Source organism: Triturus cristatus, chromosome 3_1, assembly GCF_964204655.1.
Source record: "Triturus cristatus chromosome 3_1, aTriCri1.1, whole genome shotgun sequence".
Taxonomy (NCBI): Eukaryota; Metazoa; Chordata; class Amphibia; order Caudata; family Salamandridae; genus Triturus; species Triturus cristatus.
The window spans coordinates 849,691,881-849,709,637 of NC_140583.1; the positions used below are offsets into that span (position 1 = coordinate 849,691,881).

General features: G+C 46.0%; 1 protein-coding gene across 3 annotated transcripts in view; it reads right to left on the minus strand.

The window, feature by feature from the left end:
- SCRN3 (secernin 3) overlaps positions 1 to 17,757 on the minus strand; it is a 146,554-nt gene that overhangs the window by 44,172 nt on the left and 84,625 nt on the right. For all 3 annotated transcript variants that reach the window (XM_085645262.1, XM_085645263.1, XM_085645264.1), the window contains exon 6: positions 9,608 to 9,770. In XM_085645262.1, coding sequence (XP_085501388.1) covers positions 9,608 to 9,770 — 163 coding nt within the window. The remainder of the gene's footprint in view (positions 1 to 9,607; positions 9,771 to 17,757) is intronic.

A 17,757-nucleotide genomic window follows, 5' to 3' on the forward strand; every position in this document is an offset into this window, starting at 1 on the left:
GACCAGTCTGGAACACATGCTGCGGTTAAAATTCTTTGAGGAATAAAAACAAAAACCAGACAGCACCATATTCGCTTATTATTTTGGGCGACTTTAATGCTCATTTATGTCACCTAGGCTGTATCACCTATGATGATTTCTATTGTCAGACCACATTTGAGGGTAACACAATCAGCATCTACTAAGATCCCTCCTCCATCACTCGCCAGAAACATTGAGAATTCTGGGCTGTGAATAACTATCTGATTTGCACAGACATCATGTACAGGAGATGGCATCCACTTAAACTTATATGCATCTGGGATGAGTCCCTACACCAAGTGAAGTCTCACAGAAGTTAGAAGCTTCTTCGGTATGGCGAGCTCACCAGATGGATCCCTGTCCCCGCAGTTTCATTTACGCTCATTAGCCTTAAGGCCCTGGAACACACAGATGGCAGAGAGCCCCACTTAAGAAGAGCACAGTGGCATGTGGAAGGAAATTGGTGAGGACTTAACTGCAGGTGGAGAGTTCTCTGCCACCAACCAGCTTGAGGGACGAGGGCTGGTGTACTGCAGTTTGGCTAAAATAGGCCAATAGCTGTTGTAGGCCGTCACATGGATGGGGCGCAGTGGCTACGTTTGGATGGCTGTTTAGGGCCAAAGCAGGAAAGAGAAGCAGGTTTTGGGGTGCACAAGTAGTGCAGTTCAAAATACTCATATGCAAAAGGATGGTGATGGTAACTATTTTCCTCTGGGTCCCACACGGGTGGAACATGACTTTTAGTTGCTGTTACGGTGTTTTAATTGCTCTTAAGTTAAATTTGAGGGGGGGGGGGGGGGGGAGGGCTCACCATTCACTACGGCTTGTAATAGCATTTCTAGTTTTCCCTTCTTCAGTAACTTATTAGATTTTCAGTGCTAAGCAAGTAAGCCAATCAGCCACAAACCCTTGTTCCCTTGATTACAAACAGGGAAATCTTCTAAAACACATAACAAGGCTCTCACTCAATGGGTCTCAATGCACCAGTGAAGAGGCTTGCAAAGTTTTTGTTTCTGAAGGACTCCAAAAATGACATCTGCCTAATGTAGGACACTTAGCTTAAGAAGACAGACCACGCAAGTGCTCAAAATGACTGACTGGCATGGGTCTAATGGATATCTGGAGATCCATATACCTAGAGAGATGAGACTATTCATTTTTCTCAGCAACTTACCAATCATACGCTAGGCTGGATCACTTCTTTGGCTCCTTCCACCTAATGGAAAGGGTAGGAAAGTAGATTCTGCTTTCATGGCTACTCCCACTTTTTGCAGGTGTCAGTATGATTTGTTGAGTAGTCTAGCTGGGATCCTGCTAATCAGAGCCCTAGCCACTGTGCCTCCTCCCTAAATGTTACATGGTAAGTACTTTGGTAGCTCCACAATTGGCTACTAGTGTACCCTTGTAAGTTCATAGTATATGGTACTAAGGTACCCAGGGCCTAGGCACACCAGGGGTTTCCCATGGGCTGCAGCATGTATTATGCCATCCATGAGAGACCACTCAAACTGTGACTACAGGCCTGCCATTGCAGCCTGCGTACGCTGGGGCTAGCACCACTTACGACAGATATACGTTTTCTTACATCTGAGGTCACTACACTTAAAAAGTCACCCCTAAGGCAGGCCATTCAATCCTAAGGCAGGGTGCTGGGTTATAAGTGTGAGGGTGCCCTGCATGAGCAAGAAACCTCTACAAATCCCAGTCAATTCTCCAGGCTTTGTAAGTGCGGTCAGCCATTTTGATACATATAGTGGCCATGCGTCATTTTACGATGGCTAACTATATATTGGCTGTGCCGAACCTGGGCATGTTTGGGATCAAACATGTTGAAATCATACCCAAACACCATTACCGGTGTTGGAGGTAGGATTCCATGCACGGAGGGGCTCCTCCAGGAAGCCGCAGTACATCTGGTAACAGCCTTCCAGGGTCTGCCAGCAAACTAGTGCTGCTGCCGACCCCAGACATGATTCTGCCCTCCTGCTGCTGAGCTGAGCTCGAGCAGGGGAAGGTAGAAAACTAGGTTTGCAGTCAAGGGGGAGGAGTGACCACCTCCCAGACAGGACTTAGTGTATTGGGCTGGGGCGGGGGTGCTTGCCACTCTAGTTAGAACCAGTTCTGGGAGCTCCTGGCTCCCGCTCTGGCACGAAACGTGACAAAGGACCTGGGAGTATCCTCCCCTCTGTCCAGCCACTCCTCTGAAAGGGACCCTTGAGTCGTCCTAGCCCCTTTCTAATGGTATAAAAGGGCTTACCTGTGGGTGGGTCCTCAGATTCGTTGTGTGACAAGACTCAAGCCTGAGACCACGTCACTCTTTGACGGTCTGCACACATGGACTTCGCCTGGAACTGAGACTGCATCAAGGAAGACTCCTGCTGCTCCTGGTCTCGCTGTTTTGCAAGTCTTCTTCGTCGTCTGTGTCTGTGCTTCTTCCAGGATCTTCAACAGACCTGTGGGCATCAAGGACACCCAAAGTAACCTCCCTTGGACTGAAGGAGTCTCTCGCCTGCATCTGCAAACACTGCAACAAAGCTGACTGGTCTTCTGCTCCTGGCGTCCCATGGATTTCGAAAGGCTCAGCAACACAGGTGGTGGTTCTGCAACTCTCTGGAGGCCTGACCTGTCCTTTCTGCAATTCTAAGGCCAGTATCCTTCATCAGAACTGCTGGGACCGAAACCCTGTGCACCGCGTCTACTTGCCGTTGCCAAGCCTTGTTGGCTAGGCACTCCAGAGATCTTTGGGCTACAAGAAGCTTCATCCTCCAGCAGCTCTTCCTGCCAAGATCTTTGTCCTCACCACATCCTCTGCATCTTGGGCCTTGACCTTTGGTGAGCTGCTCGAGGTCCTTTTGCGACTCCTGTGGCTTTGGCCTGTGGGTCCTCTAGAGCGTCTTCTCTTGCTTCAGAGGGCTCACCTGCTTGCTTAGTGCCTGCACTGACTTTCCTGCACTTGGTGAGTCCCCCGGACCTTGCTGGTCCCAACGTTGCTCCATCATCGTTTCCCACGTCTGTTGCTGCCGCCAAGGCTTGTTGATGCTCCCGCTGGACACCAACCCCCTGGTTCTCGACTTCCGACGTGGGACAGCTCGTGAATGGCTCCTGGTCTTCCTCAGCATTGCCTGGTCCTCAAAGCTGCGGCAACAAGATCACCGTCATCACTCCTGTATCTTCCGTCATCGGTAGTCATTGCTCTTCCGTGCCTCCTGGTCACCTCTGAGGTGGCATAGACTCGGTCCCCTCTGCTTGCAGGTTATTCTCTTCAAGAATCCACCCTTGGATTCCCCAGGTGTCTTGCACAGGCTTCGCAAGCGGCATCTTTTCTGAAGTCCATTGTGGTCTACAGAAGTTTCTGATGTCACTTCGCACCTATGCACTGGTTTAGGTATCCTGGTTCTGTCTTCCACAGGGTTTCTTCAGGGTCCACTGGGAAAGGTCCTTCTTCAAAACTGTAACTGCAACTTTTCCGTTGACTTCTATTAAATACGCAGCTGTGTTTTCCCCTCTGCACACAGCCTCTGTGGGGTTCCTGGGTACTTTACTTGTGTCCCCAGCTCTTCTGAGTCTCCTGGTCCAAGTCCTGACTTCGGTTTCAGTTCGCATTCCACTTTTAGTATATGGTTTGGTCTCCCCTTGCAGACCACTGTGTATTGTGCTTACTTACTTGTTTACAATTGAAGTATTGTGTGTATTTGTGTTGATATCTCCAGGTAGGAGATATGTTAATGTGTTAGTGAGTGTTGTATAATAAATAGACATATTTTTATAAATACACTGTGTGGTTCTTTTTCATTTAATCTACACTAAATGATTAGATCTGGTAAAACAAGCTGCTTAACACTCCAGGACTAAACCTGAAGGCTGCTCTCCACAGCTACCAATTCAAGAGCTTTTTATGGTTGTCTAAGGCCACTAAAATCACCATAAGGGTTGTTTGGATTAGTGTAAGGTGCTGAACTTAAATATGTATGCACCATATACTAAGCCAGCCACCTACAGAAAGGATAGAGGCGGAAACTGTGGTCAGGGCAATTTCAGATCACACGCTGATTCACCTGGTCATTTGGATGCCACAGGGTTGGGCGTTGATAAGAAGGGGGTGACTTAAAGATAGCCTGCTATGCAGTCACAGAAATAAGTCCCAAATTGCAGATGCAATAGTGGTGTTCCTTAAAGAGAATGACATGGTGGAGACAAGGGTACATACACTTTGGGACATACTATAGGTGTTTTTCTGAGGATTTTGATATCGCTATCAAGAAAGCGAAGAAAAGCAAGAGGAGCATGTGGTCCCTGTCAGAGAACTAGAGGAGGACAAAGGTAGGGTTCCTCCTATTGGTCAATGCTGAAAAAGTATTTGACAGGGTACACACGACATACCTCATGAAAGCACTGGAGAAGTTTGGCTTTGGCCCTAGAGTTTTCACTTGGATACTAAGCTGCTTTATTGATCCAGTTGCCATGGTCAACGGTGAGGTTTGGACTGGATTCATAATGAGAGGAGTAAAGGGCAGGACTGCCCCCTGGTACCCCTCCTCTGTCTTGTATATGGAAACCATGGCGAACAGAGCGAGAGCCCAGGAGGATATCAAGAGAGTAAGGATAGGGACAGGCAAACAAAATTTGTATGTATGCGGATCGTGTGTTGGTTGGCCCAATAGATTCGGTTATCTCACTGCCACCTCTCCTTTAGGAGGACAGGACTTTCACTCTAGCCTCTGGGTTCAAATGCATTTTCAGGAGTCCCAGATTCTGAACTTGTCTAACTCCATAGATCAGGAAATCCTCTTGCAGAAGAGGTTCCAACTTGAACAGGTTGACAGGCATATCTCTTATCTAGATGTTAAAATATTTTCTTCCCCGGAGAAAACAGCACATGAAAACTGCAGCAAACGTATACTCTAGGCACAGAGGTGTAGCTTGGTCAGTAAAATTAGGGGAGGTGAGCTTCAAATTTATCAACAATCACACTGGCATATCATAGTAAAATGGTTATTGACAAGTGTGAACTTGAAGCTAACACCACACTTTGATCCAAATCATACTACTCAAACATTGTTTCCAAGTAAATTATATAACATTTACTTTACAATAATACTTGTGTTGTCATTTTTTAACAACCAAATAACGTTTGCCAAATTGAATAATACAAGAAAACATATACATCAAATTTACATATATTCCATTTTAGTATACAAGTATGTTGGTCAATCACATAATTGCATTTATAATTCACATGCCCAATGCATTTCGGAACACTAAGGTTCCTTCTTCAGGGGCCAATCTGCAAAGAGATAAATGTATGCATGAATATTCCTTTCAGTGGTAACTGCATGGGTGGCTCTAAAGATGTTTAATGTATGTGGCAATGCGTAACTAATTAAAGTGCCTTTGAATGACGTTCTGAAATAAACGAAAATAAGAAGTGTAATATGCTGAATTACTATCAGCAGAATGAATGTTGAGAAACAGCGTGAAGGGTTTAAAAGTAATAAGCTTACCTGTGTGAGTGAGCGGAAATGGCACTAAGTCACCTGAAAGCCTCCACCCAATGACACGTGACAAGTGACACTGGGAAAGTGGGAGACACCATAGATGGAAGCAGCGAGGGTTTAACTAACGAGAGACAGCGGTGGACATTGGGAAAGAGACAGGTACTCAGAAATGCATTGTATCTCGAAGTCTGTTATGAAGCTCTGTGGTTATACTGAATAAGCAGCTACCTATGTTATATGACATCTCTTTATTAATGTAATAACTGCACTTTCACAATTGCTTGATTAACCTTCCTGCTTTCTCAAATTTGTTTGAAAATGCACCATTTTTCTCCTCTTTTTCCACCCCGAACCCCCCTCATGGTGGTTCAGGCTCGCTCCCTACGCTCGCTCACAACGGAGCAGTATGCCAATCAATTTACGCCTGGCCACTTTCAAATTTCACCAGCCGCCCCTGCTTCCTATTATGCTGGAACAATATCAGGAAAGCGAAGTCTAATACACTAAATCACCTACTTTGGAAGGAGCTCTAGAATCGAGACCTGTAGCCGCCAAAGGCCTATCTTTGGGAATCATTAACAATTACTGGGCTCACACAGCTTTAGGACACCCCCAACTACCTATCCGGTCTTCAAGAAGCTAGTCTGGAAATCATTAAAAATCTGCTCGCTCACCGAAGGCAATGCCTTACTGATGTGTAGCGCCCATGGTTGGATGACAATAAATAATTATAAGACTCTTGCGTCACAAAAATATTTTAATACTGGGTACCCACCCTCTGTTAAGGAGCCGTTTCCAAGGTTCCATTTGGGGATGCTGCCCCCAAAATCTCATCGCCTCTGGCAGCGGGAGGGCCTACCTGACACTTGTTTATGCGGCTCTGGGAAGGAAGACTTGCTCCAATTAGGATGCTCTTGTGAAGCACTGTTGGGTGAAAGGAGACGGCTGCTAAGAGCCCTCTTTAATCAAAGAAGCCTATGCACGCGGAGGCAGGCGGTGCGGGCTCGCTTTGAACCAGGGGACCCTCAGCTAAACTGCTGTTTTGTAAAATTCTTGCTAAAGGTGGAAAAGAGGAAGCCTCACAACACAATCAATTACCTCGCTACACGGGTGCCAGATGGCATCTTTCATGAGGACTGCTCAGGTGGGGTTCGCAGTAAACTAACTGTGAGCGTGGTTTCTGCTGCGAACGTGGTGGAAGGTCCGCTTTGTACTGGTCACTGTGTGAGGGCAAGCTTTAGAGGCCGCCTCCCCCTTATTGCCCTGTTGCCACCTTGGTCACACTTCTGGCTTTGCACTTTACCACTCTGGCTGACGTTTGGACCTTTGCCTCCTTATCTTTTCTGAACAGGTGCTTAACAATACTTGGCTGCACCCCTTTGGCTTTAGTTTTAATCGGTCTGGCACCGTATGTCGGGCTGTTTTAAGGCTGGCCGTCCATTAACTTATTGCTTGTGAAACACCATTTTACAATGAATTTGACTTTTTTTTATCATAAGTAGCATTTCATTTTAACTTTTTTGTTTTATGTATGGGGTCTGTTTGTTTTATGTATGGGGTCTCATCAAGTCACCCAATTTTAGGAGGACACTAGCAGTTATAGTAATTGTATTTTGTGTTTTATGATGATGTATTTTATTACCAAGGTTTTAAGTAACTAAGCAATGAATAACTAATTCTAATCCATACCTCTGCAGTGGTTCTTCACATCTTCCTTGGTTATATAACAGGAAGTGAGGTTGTTAACCCCAATTCGAGTTGGCTCCTTTCTACTGTGACTATTAACACTAACCAGTCAATCATAGCTGCCATCTTCTTGCATGTCACTGCCTGGTTTCTTTTGCCTTTATTTACAGTTTTTCTCCTATAAACGGAGCCTTGATCTGCCCTTTCTTGCATCCCAAATGCTACATGACAAGATCCTGTTCTTCTCTTCTGACTCTTTTTACCACCTTAAGGTTTTTCTTCTTCACTTCCTGGATTCGGACCCTCTTACAACCTTTGGATGATTAAACCTCACTCTATCCAGCCCCTTCATCAGGATTATCATTCTTGCATTGGAGTTTTTTTTCAGTGACCATTCTTGAAGGCACCAGTTGGCAAGAAATTAAATCCCAAAGAGACATTGTGGTTACAGGAAGGACTAACCCATATCTGCCAAGCTGGAAGAGAAAGTAAGAGACAAGCATCGCCTCCAAGGGCTGCCACCTGTTTAATGCCTTTCACCTGCTTCATGCTTTCTATGGTGGATGCCCCTCTTTTCACTCTACTTCTCCAATTCATCCAGGTTAAACTTTTACTTATCTCTCCTAAATTTCCCATTTACAATGTTTTTCTCTTATCTTTCTACACATCTTCAGCTTTCCTCCAATCTCTCTAGATATCTTCTATGTGCCTCCCCCTTTCTTTTTCATGTTTCCTATCACTCCAGCATTTCTATTTTGGGAATCGGTCCTTATGTTAGCACTTGCACTATCCTTACTTACTCATAATTTTTCTCTTTCTCCCTTTATAGTACCCAGTTCTTAACCCTACCCTGCCACTCTTCTTTGCTCATACTATCACTTATTGTCCCTTATCTCTCTCTCCTGAAGCCCTTAATCCTTGATCAATCCTTTGTGCTTCATCACTATTCTTTTCTCTTGTCACCTTAGTTCTCTCCTGCTCTTCCTACCCACTTCTTCTTTACCCTCGCCATCCCTCCTAACCCTCACATTCCTCTATCTGCCCAGTTCATACTTCTTCCTACCCACAATGAGAATGGGAAGGAATACCACCAAAATGCAGGTGTATGCTAAAGGGTTAGCAAGTTAGCAAGTCGAACGTGTGCGTTATATTTACACAGGTAAATTTTACGTTTTAGTAAATACTTAAGCATACTTCTAGGAAGTTGAAACAATTGTAGCTTCTCAGAAATAATCCTGGAATTCTCAGAGTACTCAAAAAACGTTAGATATGTATTCCAAACCACATAAGATTATGGCAATAAATGTCTTACTTCCAACCTCGCCTCCCTCTGTTCCTCCTCTATTTTCTAGTTTTTCATCCTCTTCTGCCACCCCATTTTATTATCCAACTCTTCATGTCTTCTCCCTCTCATCCGCTGGTCTTCCCTTCTTTTAGAGTTACATTTTAAAAGGTTGTGTAATTTTCATGGATAACTAATACTGAAGTCTCTAGCGCTATCTTCATACTGGAGTCGTGTTAGTCTACTGCCCGCTGCTTACGCTGGAGCGTTAGAAGGAAGCATCATATGCACAGCAGCTTCCCTTGCTCCTTTTCTTCCATTGATGACTGTTCAAAAGGAAATTGAGGCAAGACGGAAGTTTTACAGCCACAATCATATGAACTGGCAGAGGATGGTAAACTTTGAAGAATCCCTTGAGAGTTTTGAACATGCCTGGGCAGACATGCCTAATCAGGCAGCACCCCAAAAGCATGGCCCATTCTGCCGAATAGCAGAAATGAGGATTCTATATTATCTACTTTAAGTATATACTAATGATGGTAGTTGGGTCATGTATTAAAAACGGTTTCTAGCCTAAACCTTCAAGTCTTTTATGAGCGTGTGTACTGCATACATTGCAGAACTCAAACTGTTGAAAACAAGTGACAGTCATGCCTGACTAGATGAAATGGGTGTGGCAGTATTCATTCCTCAACACACTGGTGCACATTCAGTTTGTGATCAGGCATCAGTTTAGCATTTTCGTGAGTAGTCTGCAGACCGGAGACCAGGTCTTCTCTCTATGGGTATCACTGTCTACAGTAACTACTGCATTTAATTTCCACAAACTCTGAAGCACCCACTCTAATTGAACTGTGCATTTTGCCTGTATCTATTCTCTCCAAAGACAGTTTGCAGCATTCTATTCAAAGTTTTTGGTCTACAAGACCAATACCATCTTGGAAGGAACTAGAGAATCACTCAAAAACAATACCTATACCAATCCTGGTTCACAAATGCCGCCACCATATTATTAACCTCAAAGGTGGGTTCATGTATGTTTTTCTCTACTTAACAAAGGTAAAATGAAGTGTGGCAGTACTGAGCAATGAAGCACATGGTTTAGAATACAGCATTTCCCCACCTGTCCGGATCAGGAGTGCCTGTGAAGAAATGAACACATGGCCGGCTGGAGTCCTGGGGCAGGATGGAGACCATGCTTCCTGTTGTCATAAATCCTCCCTGCATGTTAATTCCACTTTCTTTATCACGGAGAATGTTCATCATGACTTCCACAGTTATGCTGCCTGTTTGAAAAACAATTGTAATATTTCTCAGGTATCACATAACTGTTGTTGCTTCAGAATCATTGTCACAGATCAAAAACATGCATGCATTTGTTTTTAGAATAACAGGCTTGATGAAGTAGTACTTAAATTTGTTTTCAACTACTTTCTCCAAAATGTATAGCACATCTTATCACATATATATCTGAATGGACAAGTTACTTACCTTCAGTAATGTAGAGACAGGATCTAGCCACAGATTCCTTACGTTTGAATTCTCCCCAGGCGCCAGACTGGATCCGTAATATTTTTCAGCAGTACCTTTGTGTGTCGGTAGAGGGCATTGTGCGACTCGGTAGCGATATCATCCACCGGATGTGACATCGACGGAGCTCATATAAGCCCCTGACGCGCTAATGTCAGTTTCTACCGTGACTAATATCCGCGCCAAACACACAGAGCCAATTATGGAAACAGTCCATGGAAACAGCGTGCCAAAAAATAGACATCTTTGTGTCAAGTAATTATTAAGTCCTAATGAAGGCATATCAGTGTGAAGAAAGGGATCTCTTGGGTAAAAAGAAACCAGTTTGCAGAATGGGGAGGATAGGAGGGTCGGTAATTAATCTGCAGCTAGATCCTGTCTCTACCAGATAAGGCGTTACCGGAGGCAAGTTAATTGTCGATCTGACAGAGACATCCAGCTGCAGATTCCTTACCTTTGAATTAGATGCCAGAGCAATACCATGCCCGGAGGAGGGTGTGTGATCGGATCCTATGAGAAGTCCCTGAATAGAACCAGTCTGCCTAGAATAAGATAGAAGAGACCGGATGGTCTGTGTAAAGTAGGTGAGCAAGGGCATATTCGTCACCATAAGAACTTGGGGTAAATACCACGTGCAATTGAAGTCTGAAAGACATTGAAAAGCATCAAAATAGTGTTATCCATGGCAGGGGAACAAAAATGTGCTAGAAGACAACAGGCAATATAAACAAATACTACGCAGCTCCCATGGTGGGATACAAACCCATGAATGGCTGTGGTTTGGGGGAACAGAGGCAACTGAGAATGCCACTGAGCTATAGCTCCTTGCCTTAAGAAAACTATCATTGGTGCATTGAGCAACACAGAGAAAAGGGACTCCAAGAACCCGTTCATGATGGAGAAATCACTGACCAATGAGTTGACAGAAATATCAAGAAGACACAACAACAACTATTGGTAAAGAACCAGCTCGTGTCCTGAGAAAAACTCCCAGAGACAAGTGGACACCACTGGGATCACCTAAAAAGTATCACCTTCAGAGGAGGGAAAGAAAAACAATTGCATATGTAACTACCAGGTGAAGGTAACACTGCAACATAATGAAAGGCGACTTTATGTAAGCATATATGCAAGCTTTTTGAGGAAGTGCAAAAACATAACTAACTAACTGACACACACACACACACACACTCACCCCTCCACCCCCCACGCCCCCAAAGACAAAACGCCATCACCACTATTATGTCTGAAATATATATTCGGACTGAGAGGAGAAAACCAGCAACATAGTACTAATATAATAAGATGGAGAGAGTGAGAGACATCACACGCCCAAGCAAAAACAAAGGACTGCCGGAGCATTGAAAACAATGTTAACTGATATAGCTCACAAGCAGGCTGCTGATATCAAAAGCCTGAAAGAAGAGAGCCAGTTGAAAAAACCTTACTAGAATAGAAAAACACAGGGCCACAACGTGGGCCTACAGGAAGGTCAAGGTGATATAGAGGTCAACACACAGAAGGCCTTGAACAGGTATTCAATAGAAAGTTATATCAGACCGAGCAGGACCTAGCTAAGCATGGCATTGAAAAATAAAATACATAGTCCCCTGGGCACGTCAGCCCACGAAATTGGAACATCACATACAAGAGCAACAAGTGCTGATTCTAGGAAACAAATTCCCAGAGGAAATCAATGTACAAGAAGGCACAAAGCAAAGCACACCTACAACTGTCATTATACTAATGTACAAGGATGAAAAGAAGGACACAGCAAGTAGGGGGTATTAATTTATGAAAAAAAAGAAATCCCAATAATAATGCTGGAGAATAATAACTAACCCCGGAGGGCTAGGAACATTATGACACCCTGTCGAGCAGAGTGAAAGGACCCGGTCAGGGAGATTGCGTCCTAGGGGAACCACCAATCCCCAATGTGAACTAATTCCAAGAAAAACTGCACTATAATGCGCAATGAACACGCACAAGCTACAAAGAATGCACTGTAAGATAGAGGATAGCCGCCAACACAGAAGAAAGCTACATGATGGCACCTTCAGAATAAATATTTTGGCAACTTGATGCTACTGTTGATGCATGAGCACTTGTAAGAGGTGCTAGTGTCATCAAAGTTAGAAGACCTTGCATGAAGAGAGAAGTATCACCCATCCATGGTAGGAAAGAGGCAGTTGAAGAACAGTCTCTTGAGCATGACCTGCACATGAATGTAGGCAGGATGCCACAAACAAGGCAGACCAGCAGAGTACACGACTGAAGGAAAATGGCTTTCTATAGAGAACACAAGAGGGATCTGAACCTGTGTACCACAGATGGCTGAGAGACCAGTGCCAGGAGCCCATCCTGCGGAGGTAGATCAAAAGGAGCTTTCTAAGAAGCAAAGTCCTAGCTGGGAACACTGGCTAGACCAGTAACGGATGTGTTCCACCGCTCATCTGGGAAATGAAAAGCCTCTCGGAAGAGAATAACACCAAAACAGTAGCATAAGTAAAGAGATACGAGAGTCTCCATAAGGTGACGTCAACGAAGGGCATGTCCTCCAAAGTGGCTTGGACAGCTTCGGAAAATCCAGAGTTGCATAGCCAGGGATGATGGCAATGTGCCACCAAAGGAGACATGGCTCAACCTACTGAATCGGAGGCATCCATACCGCATCTTAGCAAACTTAGCTGCCTCTCACACATCATGGAGTATCGGGGTGAGTTCTCTTCGGGACTCCTCCAGGAGTGAGGGCACTACTATCAAGAGGTCAGTGGTCACCCCCACAGAAGGGGAGCTGCAAGTCTAGGACTGAAGCTATCCTCTTCAGCACCTCAGCGAGGGAGTATCTCACCTCTGTAGCAAGGCTGTCAGGACCAATAGCATCACCCAGCTGTGTCAACCAACTATCCTGTAGAGTGTAGAGGAGGCTGGGCAGTCTCGTCCATGGCGTTCATAAACCTCAGCTCCTTTCCTTCACCTCCAAAAACCGGCACAGCACCAGACTCCATCTGGCACCAGTGCGGCATCGTGTCGGCATCCAAAAGAGTACACCTGACATTTCCTTGGGAACCGCAATCCTCAAAGTTGTGGTGCACCCCAAGGCACCACATACAAATGGTAAGAGGGTCCATAGCTGACATCTGCCTCCCACAGCGCCCACAAGGTTTGAATCCCGAAGACATGAGAAGGGGTACACTGTTCCTTTGACAAAACATTGTCGAAACAGGCCAAATAACGGCTGAGAAACCACTCTGGATCCACGTTGGAAGCACGGAGAAGAAGAAACTGACGTCAGTGCGTCGGGGCTTATATGGACTCCGTCAACGTCGCATCCGGTGACAACGCCGCTTTTGAGTTGCATAACGCCCTCTACCGATGTGCAGAGGTACGGATGAAATGTTTTCCAGATCCAGTCTGGCACATGGGGAAAACTCAAAGGTAAGGAATCTGCGGCTAGATGGCTCTATCAGATATGGTAATTGTAGGAGAGTAGGATCTGCACTTATGTTGCCCCCACTTTTTTTCTGATGTTAACACTGGTTTCTGGCTATAGTCTGGCTCGGTCCCTGCTAATCAGGACCCCAGTCTCTCTGTTCTCTCTAAACAACTTGGAGTGCATATTAGATGCACTAGTGATTGGATACTGTGGTACCTTATGAGCCCCTAGTATATGGTACCTTAGGTACCAAGGGCATAGGTACTTCACAGGCCTACCAGGGGCTGAAGCATGTATTATGCCACCCCTGGAAAGCAGACTAAATCTGACACCACAGGCCTGGGCGAGGTAGTGTTAGCACTCCTCACTGAGGTATAGGTTCCTATATCTCACCTTACACACACACATAAACCTATCAGTCACCCCTAAGGCAGGCCCTATCAATCCTGAGGGCAGGGTGCTTGGTTTACAATGTGAGGGGGTGCCTCTGCATGAGCAGGGCCCCTCTGCAGCTGGCAGAGTCTATTCTCTGTGGCTGTTTGTGGATGTGGTTAAACCACATACTCTTAAGTGCATTATAACCTAGCGGTAAATGCTAACTTTGGAATGACTGCATCAAAACTTGTCGTGTTTGGTGTCAAACAACTTGGAATCATATCCCTACACCAGTAACTGGTGTGGGAGTATAATTCCACCCTTCTAGAGGGGACGACATGTACCTACTGTGGAAACATGGTAGAAATCTGAAAGAGCCCTGGCATCACAAACTGGATGCCACCAGCACAGACACTGGGCTGCCCTCCTGCTGCTGACTGAAACTCGCAGTGTAGGAGGCCCAACAATAGGCATCCTGTCACAGGGAGGTGTCACCACCCTCCAGACAGGATTTAGTGTATTGGGGCTGGGTGGGTGCACTCCTAGAGTGCTTTGAAGTCCTGCACTGGGGGAGCAGCAGGATCCTCTGTGCATATGCCAGCTCAAACCGGTTCAGGGGCTACCTGCCCCTGCTCTGGCGCGAAACTGGACAAAGGGAAGTAGGTGTAACCACCCACTCCCCTGACCCTCCCATAGGAGTGGTCATGGAGCTAGTCCCTCCCTTTCCTTTAATAGAAGATGGGGAAACCTTGCCATTGCAAATCAGATATCCCTGGACGACGCTCTACAAGAAGAATCCTGGACCTTCAACGTTCCACTACCTTTGGACGACTGAAGAATCTCCCTTGGAGTCAAGAAGTGACTCCCCTGCTTGGCAGGCACCAAAAACTTGAATCAACAGTCGCAAACTTTCCCGCTCCTGCCGGAGTCTGAAGTCCCTGCAGCCCCAGAAGTGGATTTCCTGACCTCGACGGCCATTGTGAGTTCTCAGCAGAGCTGAGGCGAGTGGACCCCACGAGTGACAAGGAACAACAATACCCAGGTACCGTGCACTATTGTCGAGTGCAACCCCTTCACGACGTTCTACGAACTTGTGCATTGGGCCACGTGTGGTCCAAGCCTCCAGCAGGATTTCCCTCGAAAATCAGAGGCCTACCTCGTCCCGAGTGACCGTGGGCTCCTGTGAAGTGAATCCTCAGAAGGCGTCTTCGCGATCCCTTGCCAGTTGGCTTGTGGGTCCCCTGAAGACTTTCTCATCGAACCAAAGGGCTCCCCTGGTTGCTCCAGGCCTGCCCTGACTTACCCTCGCTGGGTGAGTCCCTCAGACCTTGCTGGTCTGCACCGCTGACTTTCTTCACTTTCCACGAGACTTGCTGTTGCCAAGGCTTGTTGGCTCCAATCCGGTTGCCGACACCTCAGTAAGCTGCAGACTTCGTGGGACACTCCGAATCCAGCTCCTGGTCATCGTCGACGCCTCCTGGACCTCGTGGCTGAAGAGTCAAAACACCCTTGATCACGTGAAATCATCCGACTTCCGTGGGCATCCATCTTCCTGGCCCCGGGTCACTGGCAAGTGACTGTGAACACTGTCCCTTCTGCTTTCAGGTCTTCTTCATCTTGAATCCAGCCTTGGATACCATCAGACACTTCTCCAGTCTCCACAAGCAGCAAAACTTCTTCGGCTTCCATTGAAAACGACGACGCGACCCGACACCAGAAGACACCAATGCACCCGGCTTCCCTGGGTGAGGTAACTCGTGCACTTGGGTGCTCCTGTGGGTGTTGGCCCTCGAACTACTTACCTTGTAAGTGGCTTGCTTGTAGACTCTCTAGAAGTACCCTAAAACTTTAAAAATCCAACCGCGACATGCTCCATTGAAATCAATAGGGAACCCGCTGCTGTGTTCTCACACTGCACGCGTCTCCCGTGTGTCCTTTAATTATCTGCCTTGGGTGAATTAGTGAGGCCCCAGCGATTCTACAGGCCCTAGGCCTTGTCCCCTTGCAAGTCGACATTCCTAAACCTCTTTTTTAGTATATGGTCTGGTACGCCCCCTAGGGCCCCAGCCATATTTGTGCTTAACTTATTGTGAAACAATGATATTTGCATATGTTCCTGACTTCTAATCTCATAAAGAGATTAGTAGAGTGTGTCTAGTAATAAATACATATCTATCTGATATATATACACATCTGTGTGGTGTCTTCATTTGGTAATTCGAGAGATTATAAGGAAAAACAAGCTGCTTTACATTCCTCTGAGACTTAGTCTGAAGGCTGCTCTCCACAGCTACCACTAGGATAGCTTTCTTTAAAAGGTGGTCTTAAACCCATCTACCATAAGAGTCGAATTGGACTGGTGCAAGGTGGCCACTATAACTAGTGACCAGCATATGCCAGGCCAACTTCTCACATTGGTGGGCAGCGTGTGGGATTCCAGCTTGCCATTGTTTTACCAGAAAATCTCTATTTGAATTACTAACTGAAAACCACTAAAGGTACTCAAGGTACATATAAAAGTCAAGCTTAGTATCAATAAGTTCTACTGAACTTATAGCTGTGAGTGAAGGGATAGCACACCCTTGCTACAGCTCAAGCTAGGATCAGTAGGCCACAAACTAGTGTAGGTAGTACAACACTGCACAACACTAGAATGTCCTCAAGGGATGGAGCCAGTGGGCCCACCCAGCCTTAGTATATGGACATGATTTTCTTTGACTTGAAAGCCATGTGTGTTGCAAGACACCTGAAGCTAGGACAGAGTCCCTCCACACTAGGCCTGATAGATCTGCTGACAGCAGATGATCTGAGGTTGGCTCTAGGAGCTAACAGATCTGAATCAGGGAGTGGGTCAATTACAGTGTCTGGGTCAGATGATGAAAATCAAGATGACCAGGACTCTGCCTTTGAAGGGCCAGACCCACATGGGTCTGAACAGGGCAGAGGAATTCTCCCTAAGAGAACTGACAGAGTGGAGGAGAGGCCTAGGTCCCTTTCTAGGGACTCTGACCACTCATATCACTCTGGCAGAGAATCTGTCCATCAGAGGAGCTCATACTTTAATAGAAGAGAGAACTCCACTGAAAGAATGTACAAACTGCTGCAGTATGAGGAAGCAAGGTTTGCCCTTAAGGCCAAGCAGTTGGCATTAGATAAAGAAGCCTTTGAACTCCAGAGAGCTTTTAGAAAAGAGGGGTTAGAACCCCCTGGTGGCAGCATCAGTGTCCCTAGAGTTAGAGATTCCATTCCAGACCATAGGAACCTGTCCAAGGTTGTTCCTTCCTACCAGAGTGGGGATGATATCCACAAATGGATAACTGCTATGGGGAGGGCCTGTAGAGTACAACAGGTCCCCCAGAACCAGTGGGCAGCAATCTTGTGGCTCTCCTTTTCAGATAAAGGTAGAGACAAGCTCCTCACTGTTAGAGAAGAGGACGCTGATGACTATGAAGTCCTAAAAAGTGCATTAATAGATGGGTTTGGCTTAACCACTGAGCAGTACAGGTTGAAGTTCAGAGACACCCAGAAAGCACAGAATCAGGACTGGACAGACTTTGTAGATTGTGCAACCAAGGCTCTGGAGGGTTGGCTGGTTGGTAGTAGTTGCTGATTTTAAGGGATTGTATAATCTTATGATGAGAGAACAGATCCTTAATAATTGCCAAAACCAGTTTTTGGATCAATACCTGGTGGACTCTGATCTGACCTCTCCCCAAGAATTGGGAAAGCAGGCAGACAAATGGGTCAGAACCAGGGTGATGCAGAAAACCCAGAACCAAGGGGGTGACACTAAGAAGCAGGATCCTAAAGGCTCCGAGAAAGGTGGGGATAAGTCAAAAGACCAGAAGTCTTCAAAAGGGCCCCATAAATCTGCATCTGGTGGGGATTCACAGTCTACAAAGGGAAAAGGCCAAAAGAAGCCCTGGTGCAAA